The sequence below is a fragment of the Emys orbicularis genome, chromosome 1, assembly GCF_028017835.1.
Source record: "Emys orbicularis isolate rEmyOrb1 chromosome 1, rEmyOrb1.hap1, whole genome shotgun sequence".
Taxonomy (NCBI): Eukaryota; Metazoa; Chordata; order Testudines; family Emydidae; genus Emys; species Emys orbicularis.
The window spans coordinates 338,606,294-338,628,136 of NC_088683.1; the positions used below are offsets into that span (position 1 = coordinate 338,606,294).

The 21,843-nt window shown below is 42.6% G+C and overlaps 1 protein-coding gene across 1 annotated transcript in view; it reads right to left on the reverse strand.

Annotated features, from left to right (window-relative positions):
• CNTN5 (contactin 5) overlaps nucleotides 1-21,843 on the reverse strand; it is a 407,321-nt gene that overhangs the window by 189,304 nt on the left and 196,174 nt on the right. The window contains exon 8 of the mRNA XM_065397605.1: nucleotides 7,968-8,149. Coding sequence (XP_065253677.1) covers nucleotides 7,968-8,149 — 182 coding nt within the window. The remainder of the gene's footprint in view (nucleotides 1-7,967; nucleotides 8,150-21,843) is intronic.

Sequence of the window (21,843 nt, forward strand, 5' to 3'; positions counted from 1 at the left end):
CAAGGGACTGAATTTCTGCCCCATCGCAGAACCTTAGTACCCTACTAACATGTGGAGAATTAGAATTTTTCTGTTGACTCCACCTCAAATTCTTTCACAACAAAGAGGACACTACCCATAACTACCACATCCCTACTGTGATGAGGTTTACCTGGCCTTTTGAGGCCCCCTGATGGAGGCCCTGCAGTTCTACTTCACTCCGCCCCAGGAAGGAGCAGCAGAGGTGCGTCCTCCAGGCCTGCCTAGATGGTCATTGCGGAAGCTGCCAATCAGAGCCCAGTAGGCTCAGATAAAAGAAGCTGCAGGGCCTGAGCAGGTCAGTTCCTGGCTGGGACCAGAGGAGAAAGGAAGGGTGCTCTGCTCAAGCCAGAGGAGCTCAATGTACTGATTTACTGGCCCTGGGAACGAGAGGACCTGGCAACTGTAACAATAAGGTAATAGGTGAACAGAAAGGGGTTATGTGGAAAAAGGCATAGGGAATAGGAGCAGCAAACTGGAGGCAGGGGTATGTAGCTGCTGTATATAGGGTTCCTGAATTGGGACCCAGAATAGTGGGTGGGCCTGGGTCCCCCCAACAGCCAGTGTTGGAGTAGTCTAAGCCCCAGAAAGGGGACACGGCTAGTTTAAAAACCCAAGAAAAGGAGCTAGATTTAAAGGGCTCAGAGATAAGGCTGAGGACCATGGTGAGGGCTGACTGGGAGTTCCATCTGGTCCTTTTACTAAATGCCTGAGAGAGGCTAGACTCAAACAGCCTAGAGATGGGGCTGAAGACCCTAGTGAGGGCAGATAGGACCTTTTGCTATAGTGTAGGACTTTTGCTACACTGAAAAGGGTTAATCCATTTTTGACTGTGTGACTTGGCTGGAGGGCCGAGCCACTGAAGGCTGTATAATGAGGTTGGCAACCTATGGGGGGTCCAGGAGCAGGAAAAGATTGCAGCACCACACCCAACCAATAGGAGGCACTCACAAGTGGTGAGTGTAGCCCCTTACACCCACCAACAGTCATAAGAAAAAAAGAATCCTCTCACTGGATGCTGCTCAGTGGGCAAAACCACACACTGGACCATTACACTGGTTGCTTCAGGGAAAAAAAATCAACTGTGAATTACATCCACAATAATCTCTCCACCACTACAGGGATAACTATGCAGTCCCTGAAATCCAGCCACCAGATAGTGATCAAACCAGCAGTCAAAGGGGGCACCATTGTAGCCCTTAATCTTGATGACTATGTCAATGAGGCAAACAGACAACTCTCCATCACCATTTACTATAAAGAACTCAAAGATGACCGCACACCAAAATACACACAAGAATTTAAAAATACCATCAAATCCTTCCCCAAAGAATGCTAACGAAAACTACAATCTCATATCCCTCAAATTCATCCCAGAAACCTTCTGCATGCTTCCCAAGATACAAACAAGGCAATCCAGGCAGATCCATCATACTTTTATTGAAGGAATACCAGGACTCAAAGAAATGTTCCTCAAACCACTCAGCAAACAAAGGGTCAGATTCCTCCAAAACACACTGATTTCCTCCAGAAACTCTGTAACATTAACAACCTCCCTCAAAATACCATCCTTGCCACCATGGATGTCACCTCTCTTTTCACCAGTGTCCCTCACCATGATAGCATTGCTGCCTGCTTCAAATGCCTACAAGATAATTAACAATGCTCAGAAATCTACCCCAAACGCATTGCCAAACTCATCCATTTCATCTTCACCCACAACAACCTTACTTTAAATAACAAACACTTTGTCGAAATGATGGGAACAGTCATGGGTACGAGGACGGCTTCCCAATATGCCAATCTCTTCACGGGCCACCTCAAAGAAGAATTTCTGGAAAAATACATCACAAAACCCATGATATACCTGGGATACATTGATGATATTTCCATCCTCTGGTAAAATGACCTAAATTCCCTCTACCACAACTTCAACAGCCACTCCCCATCTATTAAACTCTCTCTAGCACATTCCCACACCAGCACCAACTTACTGGACTCCACAATCAGCTTCAAAAATGGAACCCTACAAACAACTATATACAAGAAACCCACTGTCTACCACACTTACCTCCACAGATCCAGCAACCACCCGGACGCACCAAGAAAACTTATCTACAGCCAGACACTCATGTACCACAGAATTTGCTCAGAAAAGAAAGTCTGGGACACATACCTAAACATATTTAAAACCATCTTCACCAAGCAAGGACACTCCACCAGAGAAGTAGATCACATCATGGAATGGGCCACCCAAATACTCCAGAAGAACTTGCTTCAATTAAAAAACAATAACAAAAATCCCACTGACCGCACAACCATAGTTGTCACCTACCACCCCACACTAGAAACCATACAAGGTATAATCACAAAATTACAACCCATATTTGATGAGGATCACATCCTGAAACAAATCTTTTCTGAACCCCTCTTCTGGTTTTCTAACAACCCCACAATCTCTCCAAGCATCAGAAGTAAACTCCCCACAGACCAGGACATAGCAACTGAAAGTGGCACCAGACCCTGCCAGAACAACAGATGCAAAACCTGCAGACATATGTCCACTGCTGCGATGTTCAATACCTCACACACTACCCCTTTCAAAATCCATGAGTCCTACACATGCCTATCACAACACATGGTGTACCTCATCCAGTGCACTAAATGCCCCAATAACAATGTGTGTGAAACCAGACAATCACTATGCTTTCAAATGAACTCACAGAGAAAAATGAAAAATGAGAAATGACAAAAACATACCATATCACCTGTGGGGGAACACTTTTCACAGAGCAATCACTCTATATCTGAGCTATCAGTCCTCATCCTCAAGGGAAACCTGCACAACACTTTCAAACAACGAGCCAGGGAGCCTAAATTCATAAATTTGCTGGACACTAAAAACCATGGAATTAAAGAGAGGCTTGTTTTATGGCTCATTACAACATTGTCACACATGTTACTGTCTGCTAACCTTTAATTGCCCACTTCATTTAAAGTGGTCTCCTACAACATAGAATCATAGACATTTAGGATTGGGAAGGGACCTTGATATGTCATTTTATCCAGTCCCTTGCACTGAGGCAGGGCTAAGTATTATGTAGACCATATCCTTCAAAACCTCTCATGACAGAGATTCCACAACTTCCCAAGGTAATTTGTTCCAGTGCTTAACTACCCTGACAGTCAGGAAGCTTTTCCTAACGTTTAACCTAAATCTCCCATGCTACCATTTAAACCCATTACTTCTTCTCCTGTCCTCAGTGGTTAAGAAGATCCATTTATCACCCTCCTCTTTATAACAACTTTTTACAGCCTTGAAGACTTATCTCCCCCTCCAGACTAAATAAACCCATTTTTTTCAATCTTTCCTCATAGGTCATGTTTTCTACACCTTTAATAATTTTTGTTGCGTTCATCTGGACTTTCTCCAATTTGTCCATATCTTTCCTGAAATGTGGCTACTGGAACTGGTCACAATACTCTAGTTGAGGCCTTATCAGTGCTGAATAGTGTAGAAGAATTACTTCTTGTGTCTTGCTTACAACATTCCTGCTAATACATCCCAGAATTTAGTTCTTTTTTTTGCAAGAATATTACTTTATTGACTCATTGAGATCCACTGTAAACCCCAGATCCTTTTCTGCAGTCATTTTGCATTTGTGCGATTGATTGATTCCTTCCTAAGTGGAGTACTTTGCATTTGACCTTCCTGAATTTCATATTATTTATTTCAGACTATTTCTCCCTTTTCCCATTTCACAAATCCTTTCCCTTTCTTTCACGGTGTGTGGGTCTATATAGAAGCAAACTAATGAAAGAAGGATGATAAAAAGAGGTAGGGAAGAATGAAGAGCAGGAGAAAGGGGGAAAATGAGAGGGGGAAGAGAAAAGAAGGGAAGAGGAGAAAAGCTATAATGCATTCCTCCTGTGCTTCTACATCAACTCACTCAACCTAAGAAAGTGAGTAGTAATGACTAATTTAATTATCCTTTTGCAATGTATATGGAAAATTCCACAGATCCTAAGGAAATCAGAATTTGTGAAGTTCTGTAACTAGTTTGCTAAGGGGAATGATCTATTTTCCCCATACAAATAAGCATTTTTTTACTGTTAATCAGTTTGAGCCTCAATAGAAGTCACTGCAAATTACAGGATGACCAGATCATTTAGGGAAAATCACAGCTGTCAAAATGGTGTGCAGGCAAGTATATTTAGTCTGCTGACGATATCTTGGGTTTTATCAAAATTATTTTTTAAATGGTTTTGTTACTCTCAGAACTGAATTTCAGCCAAGCACTGAGACAATACAATAATCATTTCCAAAATATCAGCTGCATCACACAATCATGCTACAGCTGGATTTGGCATTAGGTAAAACAGAATTAAATGAATTTGTGATTGCATCAGACTAGCCAAGCAGACCTGGTGTTCTGGGCACTCCCAAAATATCCCTTAGTGAACCAGATCAAATGCAACTGCAAACTGAGTAAGATTAAAACTGACAGCAAGCTAGTATCTATCTAAGGACATATGTAAATAAGTGTGACCCTCAGTATGACAGTGTTAGTGCTGCAACCTGGTCTGAAGCTGTAAAAGAAACTCTCTTGTAAGAAATGATGGCTTAAATATGAGCCTGTGACCCTAAGACAACCATCTCCTATTCCAGAAACATGAGTGCCTGAGACATGACCATGTATTCTACTATAAATCATTCAATTTAAGTGTATTTTAATTTAAGAAGTATACTAGCAAACTCTCTTCAAAGTGACTAGAAAATCCAACCATAACCATGTTGTTTGCAGTACTGTTGGAGCTGTGTTGGTCCCAGGAGAGTTCTGCATAGCTCGAAAGCATGTACCTTCCATCAGCAGAAGTTGGTCCAATAAAAGATATTACCACACCTACCTTGCCTCTACATAACAATATCAACAGCAAAGCAAACTGAGATTGCCATATGTAAAACTTAGCTGAACTGGACTCTGCTCAACCACAAACCCACAAATCAGCCCTGAAAATGGATTTCTGATTCTGTAGAATCCATGAGACTCCGCTGCTGTCTCCAGAATGGGCCAGTGGGAGTGAGATCATGTGTTCCATGGCCAATGGGGGCACACTTCACTTCCTGCACCCTCAATTGATTTGTGGGTATGTTTAAGTACTTATGGTAGGTGCTTATAATTTGTCTTTAATCATATGAGTGCTACTTTCCACCCTAGGCACTTGCTAGTGTGCAGACCTTAGCCTGGGTCTCCTTTCCCTTAGTGTGGGTAAGTGAATTTCTGCTGTGCATTTGGTTTCTTAAATCACATTTTCCTCACATATTCAATAGGCTGTAAAATACAATAATCTGCAGCAGGTCTCCTTATGTTAGAGAGCTTGTTCTACTGTACCTCCACAGGCTGCAAATTAACACAACCTGTAAAGTGTCCATAAAAGACTGGTTGAAAAATGGCCTTTTGGCAATCACAGAAACATAAAGGGACTAGAGAGAACTCATGATGGTGTGGGGTTTGGGATAGCAGCATTATTCAGGTAAGAAATGTTCTCTATAGACTGATTCCTGACCTTCAGGAGCAGCATTATGGGCACCAAAGACTACTTACTTCCTACTAAGAAACAGAATCTGCATCCCTACTAATGAGAGCGGTAGTGCTGATTAGTGGGTAGAGCACTGGATTGTGACTCTGGAGATCTGGGGTTGTAGTCTTAGCTCTGCCACTGACCTGTCGGGTGACCTTATATAAGTCACTACACCCTGCTGTGCCTGTTTCCTTATCTGTAAAATGAGAGCTAATGATACCTTCTTTGTAGAATGCTTTGAGATCTACTGATGAAAAGTGTTATATAACAGCTAGTATTATTATTTGAGGAGAACCAGGGACACATCTTGTAACTCAGCTAAAATGTACTGGAACATGAGTGCCTTTACCAAATACTGTAGAGAAAGAGCAACGATATTGCTAAAAAACAAGAGCTGTCACTCTTAAACAGAGACCATTGACAGTAAGCATTTGTAATACCTGGAGAAGTTTTGTATTCTTGTCAGTGGAAGAGATCAGAGTGGTTCCTAGCCCTGGAGTCTTGTTTTCAGTGGAAACCTCAGAAGATTAGGGCAGAAATGGCATTATGAATGACATGCCCAGTCAGACTGGTGCAAGCCACTGCATTTGAGAGAGAGATGGGGCAAGCCCTTCCCAGCATCCTTGTGCATAATAAAAGCCACAAAACTGCCCTTGATCCTAGCTGGAGGAGATATGAATGAAAAAAGAGGGGAGGCCTCATCCAATGAGATTGTGACACTCACTCATTATAGGCCTGAGGTGCGATCAGAAAAAACGATCAACAAGCTAGAGGGGAAAGGGATGATTAGAAAACTGGAAGATATGAATGACAAGGAAAATGAACTTAATCCATCCTAGCAGTGTATCCATATTTGAAAGATGTAAGTACCAACACAGAAGAATTATTTATTGTGATTATCCTATTCAGTGGAGAATAATGGAATGGAATTAAGAAAGGCTGAATATCAGGAAAGACTTTCTTTTAGAGTGATCTATTAGGCTGAGGAACAGTCTCCAAATGAAGTATCAGAACCCTGTTGTTGGGGACATTTGAAATGAGACTAGAACACTAGAGAAGGTACTGAATGGAACACTATTGCATTAGCAGAGAGATTTGCTAGATGACCTCATGAGGTAGATCTCTTTCACCTCTGATGTCTATGACTATATGATTCAAGGTGTGGTGAAAACCCATATAATTGACAGATATAAAAGTAAGTGTATGTTAACAAAACACTGTATTTATCAATAAAATACTGTGAAACAAGGCATCTGACTGTTAAACACGTACACTGTGTAGGTATCTGATATTCTCACACAGGTAAAAATGTGCCATTCCTGAAATAATATTTTAAAGTCGGCTTTCCACAACATTTTTTTTCCTCTCTCTCAGCTGTGTAATTTCTCCAACAAATTACACCAGCTTTGAAAAGGGAAGATCTCTAGCTTTGCAGTGAGACATGCACCACTTGCTTCTAGCCCCAAAAGGTCATCAACATTATGAGATATAAAGGGCTTGTCTACACTTGAAACCTTACAGCTGCACAGATGCAGCACTGCAGCTGTGTCACTGTAGCGCTTCAGTGTAGACACTACCTATGTCAACAGTCACATAATTTTTGTATATATAAGGTCATATATTTTTAATATTTTGGTCTAAATTTTCAAAAGTGACAAGTGAGTTTTGGTTCTTCAGTTTTTGGGTGCCCACCTAGATACACCTTAAAAGGGCTGATTTTGAGAAAGCAGATGTTCAGAACTTTTTGAAAATCAGATCCTTTGAAAGTGCCAAGAACTGAAGCACTGAAGATGACTTTTGAGAATGTAAGCCGTTCTCTCCTTCTGATCCTTGTACAGTCAGACTCAAAGTAATTTGGATTAATAGGCAGGGGAATACAAGACATAACTGCACTATAACCATTCAAAAATCTTTTCAAGACATTTCTAAAAAAGTTTTTCTATTACACGTATCATATACAGAAGTCATGAGAGAGTGGTGTAGTATATAGTTTTTATTGCCAGCATAATTTTGAGAGGGGCAGAAACAGTAAAATATTTTGCAAACATTTTTTTAAAATAATTACTGGTTTTAAGATATTTCAACCTGCTGTAAAACTGGGAAAAATCTGGGGGAAGAAACCCCCTATTTTTGTTGGATTTTTGAGGGAAAATGTAAAAAATTTCAGCCAGCTCTACTTGCAACTCAATATTTAATGCGTCATTTACTAACAAATATAGGTAGTGATAATTTCAAATTGATTTTATATAAAGAAAGAACCCATTCTTTTTTAATTGGCTGCAGCTTTATTTCATGTGTATCTGCAGCCTTAAGTATGAACAAGTTATTGCCGAATGTTGCATAGTACTTTCTGGACACACACTTACTGTACACTTGTAGCTGTCCTCTGAAGACATTCCTTCCACGTGAGTTTTCAGCTTTACATTCGTACATCCCTGCATCCTCTAGCTGCACATTAGGTATTTCAAGAACAGCTTGGGACTTTCTCAGACGGGCTTTACTTGGATTATGATCATTAACTTTCCTCCATGAGATTGTTGGAACAGGGCTGAAATATTTAGTAGAATTACTGTTAACACTTTTCTACTATTAAGAATATAGATTCTGTTATCTGGTAATTTAAGTACTTAATAGTCTAAGTGGCAATAAAATGTAATCACAATTAAGGCCCATGTACTGCTTGATATACTTCACATTCCATAGGGAATGTCTAATAAGTGGTGCTGCTGTATAGGAGACATCCCTATCTTCCACAAAGGAAGTTAACTTTTAATTCAGATTAAGTAAATCATTCCAAATGCTCTCTGCAGGGTTTAATCTGCTCTCCAAGTTTTACTAATGTTACCATGAGCTCCTTCGTTTAATGGTTAAAGGAAATAACATCTCTTACGCCTGGGTGAACTTTATAAGTGCAGCCACTCTACCAGCTTCCCGTGATGTTATTTTCAAGAATGATATTAGAACACAGTAGGCTGGCAAGTATTTGGGGTATGCCTGTCTATAAACGCAGATGGGATATTATAATACTACCACATTTCAGATAAAATATAAATGTCTCAATCATTTTATGGGCCTCCTAGGTAAGGTGACCATATTTTTAAAAAACTATGATATTTTTGTAGAAATATTTTTAAGGGTAAAAATAGTCACTTTTTAAAAAAGAAATGTACTCGTGTACTGGTGTCACTATTACTAGCTTCAGACTCAGTGACATAGACATATTTCTTGAAGTGCAGGTTTTTTCCCCCCAGTAGCTTAGTGTTCTGAATAAGTGTATCATGAAACACTGAGCAAGTGTCTTTTAACATTTATGTTGAGCAAAAGAAAAATTTGAGAATGTCTATACTCATTCAACTTTTCTCTTCACTCCAAACACTCAGCACTCATTCTTTTGCACTATTTTTTCCACTACTTTCAAGACATTCTACTTGGTATAGCAATACAACATATTTTGTAACTATAACAACAACTCCAAACATTTTGAAAGCCAGGGTATTTCAGGTCTTCTGGCAGAAGTTCCTAGGACACAGAGACATCATATGAAAAAATGGGATCGTGCCACATAGTCTCTCTAGTCATATGATATCTACTGGGTATTTACTAAAGGAAGACCTCATGTCAAAAGCTGGATATAAACACCACTGAAATTTGGGAGAGTTTGGATTTGGATCCGAAATTCATAGATTAGGCCCAACTCTAAAATCATACACACTTCTGACTTCTCTTATAAAATCTAATTTGCAGGGCTTGCAGTAATCTGACAAGAAAAATGAATTGGTGCCTAGAACAGAAAAACATCAGCAGTAAAAATTATACTTTTGTGCCTCATTTTTTGGCTTCTTAACTTGTGTCATTTACCTTGGGGCTAGTTATATATAGAGATACTAAGCACTCACAACTCCAGCTCAATTCTTGGAGCTTCAGGTGCTTAGCAAATGAAAAAAATCAGGCCCTAGATGTCTCAAGCTTGGCAGCCAAAAATTATGGTGCCCAAAATTAATACATGCATTAATAGATACATTCATAATGATTCATACAATTCCCAGGTTTCTTTTGTTCTTCATATACATAACCTTCTTCTTATTGACCTTAGCCCTGTCAGTCAGCCATGGATTTTTCTCTGATGTCTTTAGCTTCCCTTTTCAGTTTTCGATACTTTATAACATCAAATGTATATTGATTGCTATCTATTTCCACTTTTTTCCATTGATATATTGCTTTTTTACTTCTAAATGATGCCTTCACTTTGCCACTGAACCAGCATGGGCTTTCAGCCAAAGCTGTGCCCCTTGAGTTGTGGAATATTGGCTTTTTGGCCATCTAATAAATTCTTCTTAAAGATCTCCCATTCATTCATTCATTCATTCATTCATTCATGATCACTGGTCAAAAGGCAACTACAAATTTCCACTACACTAGTGATTAATTCATATTCATCCTTCATAATGGGGTTCAAAACAGAGTTATATCATGTTGGGTGTAATACAATGTTGACTCAGCAACTGCTGTGTGAGCAAGACTGCATAGAGAAACGTGGAAATATTTCACTTTGTATAAGATTTCAAAATTTTTTGAGACAGCACTGTTATCTGGGGTGCAAACATGATTTAAATGAAATCAACAGCAAAAGACCCCTTTATTTCAGTGTTTCAGAATAGACTCTGGGAAATGTGCAGGTCATAGTGGATGGCTTTGCTGCAATGGGATTCCCTAACTGTGGTGTGGTGATAGATGGAACCCATATCCCTATCTTGGCACCGGAGCACCAAGGTACCCAGTACATAAACCACCAGGGGTACTTTTCAATGGTGCTGCAAGCACTGGTGGATCACAAGGGACGTTTCACCAACATCAACGTGGGCTGGCCGGGAAGGGTTCATGACACTCGCGTCTTCAGGAACACTACTCTGTTTAAACGGCTGCAGCAAGGGACTTACTTCCCGGACCAGAAAATAACCGTTGGGGATGTTGAAATGCCTATAGTTATCCTTGGGGACCCAGCCTACCCCTTAATGCCATGTCTCATGAAGCCGTACACAGGCAGCCTGGACGGGAGTCAGGAGCTGTTCAACTACAGGCTGAGCAAGTGCAGAATGGTGGTAGAATGTGCATTTGGATGTTTAAAAGGTCGCTGGCGCACGTTACTGACTCGCTCAGACCTCAGACAAACCAATATTCCCATTGTTATTGCTGCTTGCTGTGTGCTCCACAATCTCTGTGAAAGTAAGGGGGAGACTTTTATGGCAGGGTGGGAGGCTGAGGCAAATCACCTGGCTGCTGATTATGTGCAGCCAGACACCAGGGCGATTAGAAGAGCACACCAGGAAGCGCTGCGCATCAGAGAAGCTTTGAAAACCAGTTTCATGACTGGCCAGGCTACCCTGTGAAAGTTCTGTTTGTTTCTCCTTGATGAAAATCCACCCCCTTTATTGACTCATTCTCTGTAAGCAACCCACCCTCCCCCTTCGATCACAGCTTGCTTTCAAAGGAAATAGTCACTATCGTTTAAAAATCATTTATTCTTTATTAATTGATTATAAAAAGAGGGAGAGAACTGACAAGGTAGCCCGGGTGGGGTTTGGGAGGAGGATCGGAGGGAAGGAAAAGGCCACTAAAAAAAGGTTAAAGTAATGACAGCCTTTTGCTTGGGCTGTCCGCTGGGGTGGAATGGCTGGGTGCATGGAGCCTCCCCCCCTGCGTTCTTACACGTCTGGGTGAGGAGGCTATGGAACATGGTGAGGGGGAGGGTGGTTATACAGGGGCTGTAGCGGCACTCTGTGATCCTGCTGCTGTTCCTGAAGCTCCACCAGACGCCGGAGCATGTCTGTTTGCTCATGCAGCAGCCCCAGCGTTGCATCCTGCCTCCTCTGATCTTCCTGCCGCCACCTCTCATCTCAAGCGTCTCTCCTCTCCTCACGTTGGTCCCTCATGTCCTCACGTTCGTCCCTCCTGTCCTCACGTTCACTGGCATCTTTCCTGTACTTTGATACCGTGTCCTTCCACTCATTCAGATGAGCTCTTTCATTGCGGGTCGATTCCATGATTTCCGAGAACATGTCGTCTCGCGTCCTTTTTTTTCTCTGCCTTATCTGAGATAGCCTTTGGGACGGAGGAGGGAGGCTTGAAAAATTTGCAGCTGCTGGAGGGAGGGAAAAAAAGGGAGAGAAGTATTTTAAAAGATACATTTTACAGAACAATGCTTATACTCTTTCACGGTGAACAACACCATTCACATTACATAGCACATGTTATTTCAGTGCAAGGTCGCATTTTGCATCTTAATATTGAGTGCCTGTGGCTTTGGTGTTAGAGATCACAGACGCAGGTCCGGACAACAGAATTCGGCTTGCATGCGGCCATGGTAAGCCATTGTCTTTCGGCTTCTGCGCTCTCCTTTCCCACATACCAAGAAAAGCCCATTGAGTGCTGCGGTTTTCCTGTTAACCTGCAGCAGCAGAAAACAAACTAACTCCCCCCCCAATCCAATTCTCTGGGATGATCGCTTTATCCCTCCCCCCACCGCGTGGCTGGTATCAGGGAAGATCCCTGCAGAAACCAAACTAATCCCCCCCCATCAATTATCTGGGATGATCGCTTTACCCCTCCCCCCACCGCATGGCTGGTATCAGGGAAGATCCCTGCTAGCCAAACGCGAACAGCTCAGCGCCAATTACCCCCCCTCCCCGGCTTGGCTAACTACAGGGAAGGATTTGGAATGGCCACCTCTGTCCCCTTAATTAAATTCCCGTATTTCAATCAGGTTACCATGAGCGATATCACTCTCCTGAAGATTACACAGCAAGATAAAGAACGGATGTTGCTTGAATGCCAGCAAACACCGGGACCATACGCTGCCAGGTTTTGTCATGCAGTGATACCAGATTACTTGCTACTAGCATGGCGTGGTAAAGTGTCCCACCATAGAGGACGGAATAAGGCTGCACTGCCCAGAAACCTTCTGCAAAGGCTTTTGGAGTACCTCCAGGAGAGCTTCATGGAGATGTCCCTGGAGGATTTCCGCTCCATCCCCAGACACGTTAACAGACTTTTCCAGTAGCTGTACTGGCCACGAATGCATCCCAAGTTCTCAGGGCAAATTAATCATTAAAAAACGCTTGCTTTTAAACCATGTTTTATATTTTAAAAGGTAAACTCACCTGAGGTCCCTTCCATGGGGTCATGGTCTTGGATACTGCCTTGGGAGGGTTGGGAGGGTACTTCAGTCAGGCTGAGAAAAAGATCCTGGCTGTTGGGGAGAACGGAGTGCTGTGTGCTCTCCGCAAGCTCGTCCTCCTTCTCCTCCTCCTCTTCCCCGTCCGCAGAATCCTCAGGTGTGGCTGAGATTACCCCCGCCTCGGAATCCACGGTCAGAGGTGGGGTAGTGGTGGCGTCCCCCCCTAGAATTGCATGCAGCTCAGCGTAGAAGCAGCATGTCTGCGGCTCTGACCCGGAGCGACCGTTTGCCTCCTTGGTTTTTTGATAGGCTTGTCTGAGATCCTTAACTTTCATGCAGCACTGATATGAGTCCCTGTTGTGGCCTCTCTCCATCATGCCCTTGGAGATTTTTTCAAAAGTTTTGGCATTTCGTCTTTTGGAACATAGTTCTGTTAGCACTGAATCCTCTCCCCATATAGCGATCAGATCCAGTACCTCCCGTACGGTCCATGCTGGTGCTCTTATTCGATTCTCGGACTGCAAGGTTACCTGTGCTGATGAGCTCTGCGTGGTCACCTGTGCTCTCCACGCTGGGCAAACAGGAAATGAAATTCAAAAGTTCGCGGGGCTTTTCCTGTCTACCTGGCCAATGCATCCGAGTTCAGATTGCTGTCCAGAGCGGTCACAATGGTGCACTGTGGGATAGCTCCCGGAGGCCAATACCTTCGAATTGCGGCCACACTAACCCTAATTCGAAATGGCAATACCGATTTCAGCGCTACTCCCCTCGTCGGGGAGGAGTACAGATATCGATATTAAGAGCCCTTTATATCAAAATAAAGGGCTTCGTTGTGTGGACGGGTGCAGGGTTAATTCGATTTAACGCTGCTAACTTCGAATTAAACTTATAGTGTAGACCAGGCCTTAGTATATGTTTCAGAGAAACACTGAAGAAGTCACAAAGTATTGAAGTTAACTTGTACAGAAGTCACTATGGAAGTCAATGTATCAAAAACTTTGTATAAATTGCACTAGACTTATTTATTTTATTTTATTTTATTTTAAAATTTACTTTAATTGCATGCTGTACCAAGTTAGTGCTTATAGTATGGAAAATACTAAAAAAACTTTTTGCCATTGCCTAGATCATTAAGAAACATCTTTTAAATAATCATGTTTTTTCTCATGATGATGAGGTAATAAGTGGAATTTTTCAAGGAGATAAAAATACTTTGGCTGCAAAGATCTAATGATTTCAAAGGAAAGTGCTCCCAAACTGCAAATCACTATTCATAGACAAGTTGGAGCTCCATTTAATGAAGCTTCTTTTTTTCCTTGCATAAGTCACAAGTGAGGTATGAATTTTACATCTGAAGTGAAAAATACATCTACATATATTTATCCTTGGTGACATTTATTTAAAAAAAGGAAAGAAAAAGAAACACTGTATACCTCAGTGAGGATATCAAAGAATAAAGTTTACATCTTTGCTCTAGAAAACTGAACTTCTAGTATAAAAAAGTTATGTGATGCATATATTTTTTCATTTAAAAATATTTAGAGCTTTTAAAAAAGATTTTGATGATTAATGCTGGAGTTGGTTGCAATTTACATAATTAGTACAAATCTATGGGGATGTTTATATTTGTTTATATTTTATTAAAAATATATTTTTTTTCAAACTTAGACCTTTACCTTTAAGTTTATGCACTGAGTACAAATCGGAGGGCTTACACATCTTACCCCTGAAACAAAGCTACATCTCTGGACATCTCAAGTGAAATTTTAGCCCTCTTAAAGACAACATCAAAACTTCTGTTGATTTCAACAGGGCCAGGATTCAGGTCTAGCCTTAGGTGTGGGTCACCTGGGCCACCGCTTAGGGCGCCGTGGTAATGGGCCACCGTGTGGCAGCATAGAGATGCATGCTGCCAGTAGGTGGAGGAGCTCCACAAACTCACTGAGGCAACGCGTGGGGGGAGGTGTGTGCCCAGATTTCTCCCTGCTTCTTTCCGGCAGAGGAATGTGGGTGGGAGGCAAGCAGTGGCACACAGATACTGCTTGCCCCCTCCAGTGTTCCTCTGTGCCTCCCTGTGTGTAGGGGGGAGTGAGGAATAAAGAGTGAGGACTCCCTGCATCCAGGTCACTTTCCCTACCTGGGCTGTGCTGTGAGGTGAGCGTCAGGAGCTGTTGCTTTCCTGCCCTCCCCTTACGCAGCCCAGATAGGGAAAATGACCTGGACACAGGGAGCCTGGTGTTGCTCCTTGCTCCCCCCTCCCAGCCACCTAGGGGGGCCCAGAGGAGCAGCATTCAAGGGGGGAGCGAGCAGCAATACCAGCCACTCTGTGCATCCAGGTCAGTTTCCCCATATGGATGCAGTTAGGGGTACAACGGGGGGTGCAGGGGTTGGGGCAAAGAGAGCACCGTGCAAGGGTTAAGGGAGAAGGGGGCACAGGAGGGGCATGCAGCGGTTTGGGGCACAGGAGGGGGTGCAGGGGTTAAGGGAGAAGGGGGCTCACAAGGGGGGTGGGGAAAAGGGACACAGGAGGGGTTAGGGGAGAAAGGGTTATTCATTATTATTATGTATTTTACAAATAATTTCAGACATATGTCTCAGATTAGATGCCTGAAATCATGCTCAATTTATCAGTGACTACCATCTCTCAGCTTTCCTGCACTAGCACAAGATGGGTCCATCTCCCGCTCTGTCTGGGCAGGAAGGGGCAGGGGTGATGGGGGGTGGGGAGCCTGTGGGGGCCTGGGGTAATGGGGGGCAGGGGAAATGTGGGGCACTATGCCCATGAGAGCTTGGGGAAATGGGGGCCAGAAGCACCAAAACACAAGTTCACCCATTTTCCCTAAGGCTGGCCCTGCCAGGGTTACACTTCTTACCCAGTTCAGCTGAAATAAACGTTTTGTGTAAAGCTCTCTTTGTGACTATGGGTACATCATTCCTAGCTCAAGCAGACATACCTGTGCTAGCTCTGATCAAGGTAGCACACTAAAAACAGTCCAGCTGTGACAATGTGAGTAGAGGGCGGTGCTAGTCACTCCGCGTAGAAACCCTTCCGAGATGCTAGGCATGTATTCAGGGTGGCTTGCCCCTCCTGCTGCTGGTGCTATCGTTGATATTCTCTATTTTTAGCACAGTAGCTCAACCAGAGCTAGTGCAGGTCTCATCAAGGTGGGAATCACACTGCCACCTCAAAGGGCAGACATACCCTCTGAGAGATGAGAATTAATTCTACGTGAATGTCTGCACAGTATGCATTTGAATATGAATGTGAAGAAAATATGAGCTGGATTTCATCTCAAACACCTCTAAGAGTGGTGTTTTCAAAAGTGCTCAGCGCTAATTCTGCTTCCTTTGAAGTCAGTGGAGCTTTACCATTGACTTGAATGGAAAAGTGCTAAACACTTTTCAAAATTCCACCATAAACAACTCTAGTGTCATGACCACCCAATTCCTCATGAAAAAGAAGTTGCTAGGATCCATCAAGAATATACCTATTGCAGTGAGAGGTAGGATAGGAATCAAGAAAATTTCTCTCATATCTTCCTGCTTCCTAAACATTCTTTTCCATGGGTCTAACTTACTCAATATTCTACAGCATCATAGGTAGGAAATGCATAGTTCCCATTTTCTGTTGATTTTTTGTAATTTGCATTATCCTTTGTATCAAACATTATTTACCTTTTTCTGTAGTTTCAATCATTTTTGTGTGGTTTTCCTCCAACTCTCATAGTAATTTTACAAATAAATCATTGGATTTAATATTGCCTTCAAATGCTCACCTGCACAAAACACCACGTTGCAACACTGCATGGCTGCACATTTGAGATTACAAAGACCCACTTTCTCCTTATGCCCTCCAGCCTTCCAACTGTGCAAAATGTCTACTAATTATTACAGGATAATTATGTAGGATTAAAATGTCAAGGACTATCATGAAATTCTCTCCATCATATGCCTTCTAGAAATGTGCATTTGTCAGACACATAATTATATATTTGCAATGTCCACATAATTCTATTCTGATCAGATATATTATAGAGCATTAGCAGAGAGTTTCATTCAAATATACAAGACTAAACAATATGTTGTCCTTTCTTTTGGTCAATAGAGGCTATTCAGTGGTCATGAAGGGTAGAGGTTGCTAGCACTGAAGACTTCAACCCTGAGAATGGTAAAAAAGTCAGAAATTGTGTAAGCTTTCCCCCCCCCCCCCACCAACCACCTTGACCTGGGGAAAACATCTATATCAGTCATCAACAAATACACAAGTCATATGTCTTCTATGTTTGGGACAATTTATGGTTCGATTTTCAGAGGTGCTGAGCACATGCAACACTAACTGACTTTAACAAGAGTGGTGAGTGCTCTGAACTTCTGAAACTGCGGTCTTTAAAGACTAACGCTCTTCCTAAACACAGTGATCATTCTGATTAAGACATGACAAAACAAGAAAGCAGAAGCAGCCAAGAATGGCAGTGGGTTTAATTTTAAAAGTAGTGAGCAAAAAGGAAGCACAACTTTCCTCCCTCCTCATTTAAAAATAGGTTATTGTCCGTTTCTTTTATTGAAAGTTAATATAATTTTAAAAGGCAGATTTTTCAGCAATGTCACTCCAGCATTAAGGAAGGGAGTTTGAGGGAGGTTTGATCAGTGTTGATTTTCTGCATTAGACATACTGCAGAGTTCTTTATTATTTTGTCTTCTAACTAGAATAACGTTGATCTCATTCTTCTTTTTTTTTTTTTTTTGGTACTACAAAGATGCTGCAGATTTTAAAGCAGAGCAGAAACAGGCTCAGCACTATCTTACATCGCAAGAACCTCCACAATCATCAATCAGCACACTGGTGCCACTCCTAGCAACTAGTTATACCTCACTGTGGGAGCTTTGTGGCTCAAATGGTTAAAAGAAAGAATTTTTAAAAAATTAGTTTGTATACACATTATATTTGCTCACAAAGTCAAATCTCTGTTTGTAGTCTCTCTGTATCATTCCCCGATTACACTGTTCACTGGCTGAAGGCAGTCAGATATGTCAAGCTTAGTTATTAAATAGTAATTTCCAACAACAAAAATGTCACCAACCAGTGACTGCATCCAATCTACTTTGGCCAAGAGAACCTGCAGGCATTTTGGATAAGGAACAGCTAGTTATGCCCATTGTGGCGGTGCAGGAAGCAGGAAGACAAAATAAAAAGTCAACAACTCTAAGTTTTAGAGCATAGGTTTTTTTGGAATTAGGAAACTTGCCAATGAGTAGAGGGTACAAATGAGGCAGATTGGTCCATGCCTATGAGTCTAGGGAGTACCTGTAGAGGAAGGTTTCTTCAACACCACCCCTTACTGGCAGAAACTGAGAGTGAGCAGCAGGAACTGCCAACAGGGATGGGAGAATTTTGATAAAATGTTTGACTAGGCCTTGTATAAATGTATGCTCAGAGATATTCTACAGTAGCGACAACCTGATTGCTTACCCTGAGGAGCTGCCATTGGTAACATGCCAGAGTCTGCAATTACTATGGCTTCCTGAGCTCCCCTTCTTTTCTGACAGCAGAAGAAAACTCTGCATGTGTGGTTCTGGTTGGAGGATTGGGAATGGAAATGGCAGGAAAGAGGTTTCTGCAGCATGAACTTACTTCAAATTTAAGGCCACCCCAGATCCATTAGTGGATGGCTGGCAAGAATCTGCTAGATAATCCCCTCTATGTCTATACCTGGGACAAAGCAGAGTAAGTTATTGTAGATAGGTTGCAGTAACTTGCATGGGTTTTCTCTTGCACTGAGGATTCCAAAGGCAATTGTGGTCAGTGCTGGGGGAGGGTTGCTGTGGGATTGGCAGCACTGCTCCTTCATGAGCTATGATGCCCAATTGGAAAAAGGTGCTGCAGGTTTTGGGGGGACGAACCCTTTGGGAGGGTAAATTTCACCTCCTTGAAAGAAGAATGAGAAAGAAACTTGCAGATGAAGGTCATGGAATGAAGCTGAGAGTGTGTAACCAGTGTACAGGAGAATGGGGCCTTACACATTTACATGGAATTTACCAAATAATCTCAACTGAGTTGTTGTAGAAACAAATCATCATTGATTGCAATAGTTACTCTAAAAAAAAAAAGTATAAGAGCATGTCTCATCGCTAAATTGAGAGGCAAGGTGGGCAATCTCTCTCATTGGACCAACTTCTGTTGGTGAGAGCGACAATCTTTCAAGCTACACAGAGCTCTTCTTCAGAATCAATCCAAAAGGGGAAAAAATAGGAACAAACATCCCCTTCCATTAGCATTTTGTGATTAAGATACCTATCTGGTATTGTCTGAAAATGAATTTCAAAGTGGATGAAAGCCTTAGAGTATGTCTACAAAGCATTTTGGACCGAGCCTCCCAGCCTGGGTTGACAGACTTGGGGTAGCAGGGAGTGTAGTAGTGCTCTAAAAAGAGCTATACAGACAGAGTTTGAAGTTGTGGTTCAGGGTCTAAAGCTCCCCCCCGACTTCAGAGCTTGAGCTCCAGTCCAAGCTGTAACTTCAAAGCACTTTCTATACAGCTATTTTTAGAGCGCTAGTAGGAGCCCCGCTAATTTGAGTCAGTTGATCTGGGATTGGAGGCTCACTCCCGCTCAGTCCAAAATGCTCTTACATACCCAGAGAAGTTTATTTGTCTGACAAACATGCACCATATATCTGCCAAAGGTAATACTGACCAAGGGCAAAATCCTGGCATTGCTATTTCTCATGTAAGGAACATGAGATGGAAACTGCTAGGTTTATGTTTGAAAAGACTCTTTTCTTCTCATCAGCATCTAGTCTCTTCAGGAATAGTCATCATAGCCATACAACTGATAAATCCAGTTCTAAGAAACTTCCGAAATCCTGGTGGGATTATGCTGTATCAGTGAATTTGAAGCATGACTTCCACTCCCTAAATGCAAATGGATATCCAGTGCAATTAAACATGAAATATTTATGTTAATGTCCGAAGAAGTGCTCAGAACACTGAGTAAGAAAGACGATGTTTACACCACTGAGGGGACTCTACCGTGATGCCATAGCTATGCCAACATGACATACTGTAGACAAAGACTACATCAGTAGAAGGGTTTTTTCTGTCAGTGTAGGAATGCTAGGTCACTGGAAGCATTCTTATGACGGGCTAGCTGCATCTGTACTGGGTGTTAGGTGTTAGCTACTACACTCAGGGGTGTGGATTTTTCACACCCCTGAGTGACTGTGTCAAACTAATTTTTAAGTGTAGACCAGGCCACAAAGAAGCAGGACCGAGACTCTGGGGAACTTAATTTTATTCCTGAGTCTGCCACTGGATTACTGTGTGACCTTGGGAAAGTCACTTCACCTCCCTATGCCTCAGCTTGCCTGTCTTTAAAATGGGGGAAATGATATTTACCTCCCTCGTAAAGCTTTGAAATATGCCATATAACAGCAGGTATCTAACAGGGGAGGCAAAAGTAAAAACCATGGACTGGTACAATGCTGTAGACTAAGGTCCCAGCACACAATGCTCCACCTTAATGCAATTGGTTTTCCTCTCAGTCTGAGCACTGCATGCTTGGATTGCTAGTCTCAACATGCTGCAGCTATGTAATGAAGGGGATAGTGGCAGCCATTTGTTCTATTTAATTTAAATTAGGGACACTGGCAAGTCACAAATTGTGGCTGTCATTCTTCATACAGTGATAACTGATTTGCCAGTAGATATTAAAAGTCCCAAACAAACTCTTTGCATTTCCATTGTGGATAAAGCCTCTCGATTTAGAATTTCCCCTTGCCCCCATTTTTTTTAAAACAACATCAGCAGAAACTTGATGTGTGGCTGGTGCAGTGATCTATCTTAATTCTTCCAATTTGTTTTCCCCAGTGAGTTTCTGGTGCAGTGATCTGGACTGTCTGAACTACAAGTGCAGGAAAGCCTGAGGAAGTGAGACTGGTTAGTGTGCACTCCATGTCTTGTGCACAGAAACAGGTTAATCAAGATGTCATACAGCAGAGTACCTCCGCGTGGCACTTGTTATCCTTATTATGGGAGCAGGCAGGATTTGTTCAGTGTTCACTGAAAAGACTAGGATGATCTGAGTCCTTTCAAAAAGCAAATGTCAGAGGAGAAACTGATGCTGCTGGATGATTTTAGCCATTCTGCCTCGTCAGCCTTTCTAAACTAAACCTCTGAGATTAAGTGGCACCGAGCTACAGATGCCTTTTGTCACATCTCAAGGAAGTGGCCAGGAAAGAGACCAATAAGGCTGGAGTATGTTCCATACCTATCACTCTTAGCTTTAGAAATGTGAGGTCTGTTGCATATCACAGATGCTAGCATCAGTATGTAACAAAGTACTGTTGATCTGGATCCTCAGCTGCGGCCAGAGCTCTGCTCAGTACAGCTGAGGAAACAGGTGGGGAACAAGAGGGGCTCTGAGCCTCCTTTGTTCTTCTTTCATCCCTGAGGCTGTCAGGGGCCAGTCTAGCCTGCTGCATAATTTAGTGCAGCCTCAGGGCTGCTTTAAATTATGCCCACTGTAATGGCCTGTGATCACACCTCTCCCTCCCACAGCACATGCCTGACATAGGGGAGGTGGAAGCTTTAGGCCACCCAAGGATTCAGCCTTGGCAGGGGAACCCTCAAGCTGCCTAGTTTATGACCCCTTTGCACTCCTCCAGTTGGAGCTAAGGCACGGATCTGGCCCAGTGACCTGACAGCTACTGGCTGGAAATGCTAAGTGTTTCCTTCACACCCAGAACAAAAAGATGGTCCCCAACACCAAATGGTTTATAATCTAAGTATAAGACAAGAGACAAAATATGAATATAGACAGATGGGGGAGTACACGGCATAGTCCCTGACACCATAGGTGCTCCAGTGCTGGAGCACCCACGGAAAAAAATTAGCTGGTGCTTAGCACCCACCAGAAGCCAGCTACTGCCTCCTCCCCCAGCGCCTCCCGCCTGCCGGTGGCCCTGCCGATCAGCTCCTCACTCTCCCTCCCAGTGCCTCCCACCTGCCGCAATCAGCTGTTTCGTGGCATGCAGAAGGTTCTGGGAGGAAGGGGGAGGAGTGGGGACAGGG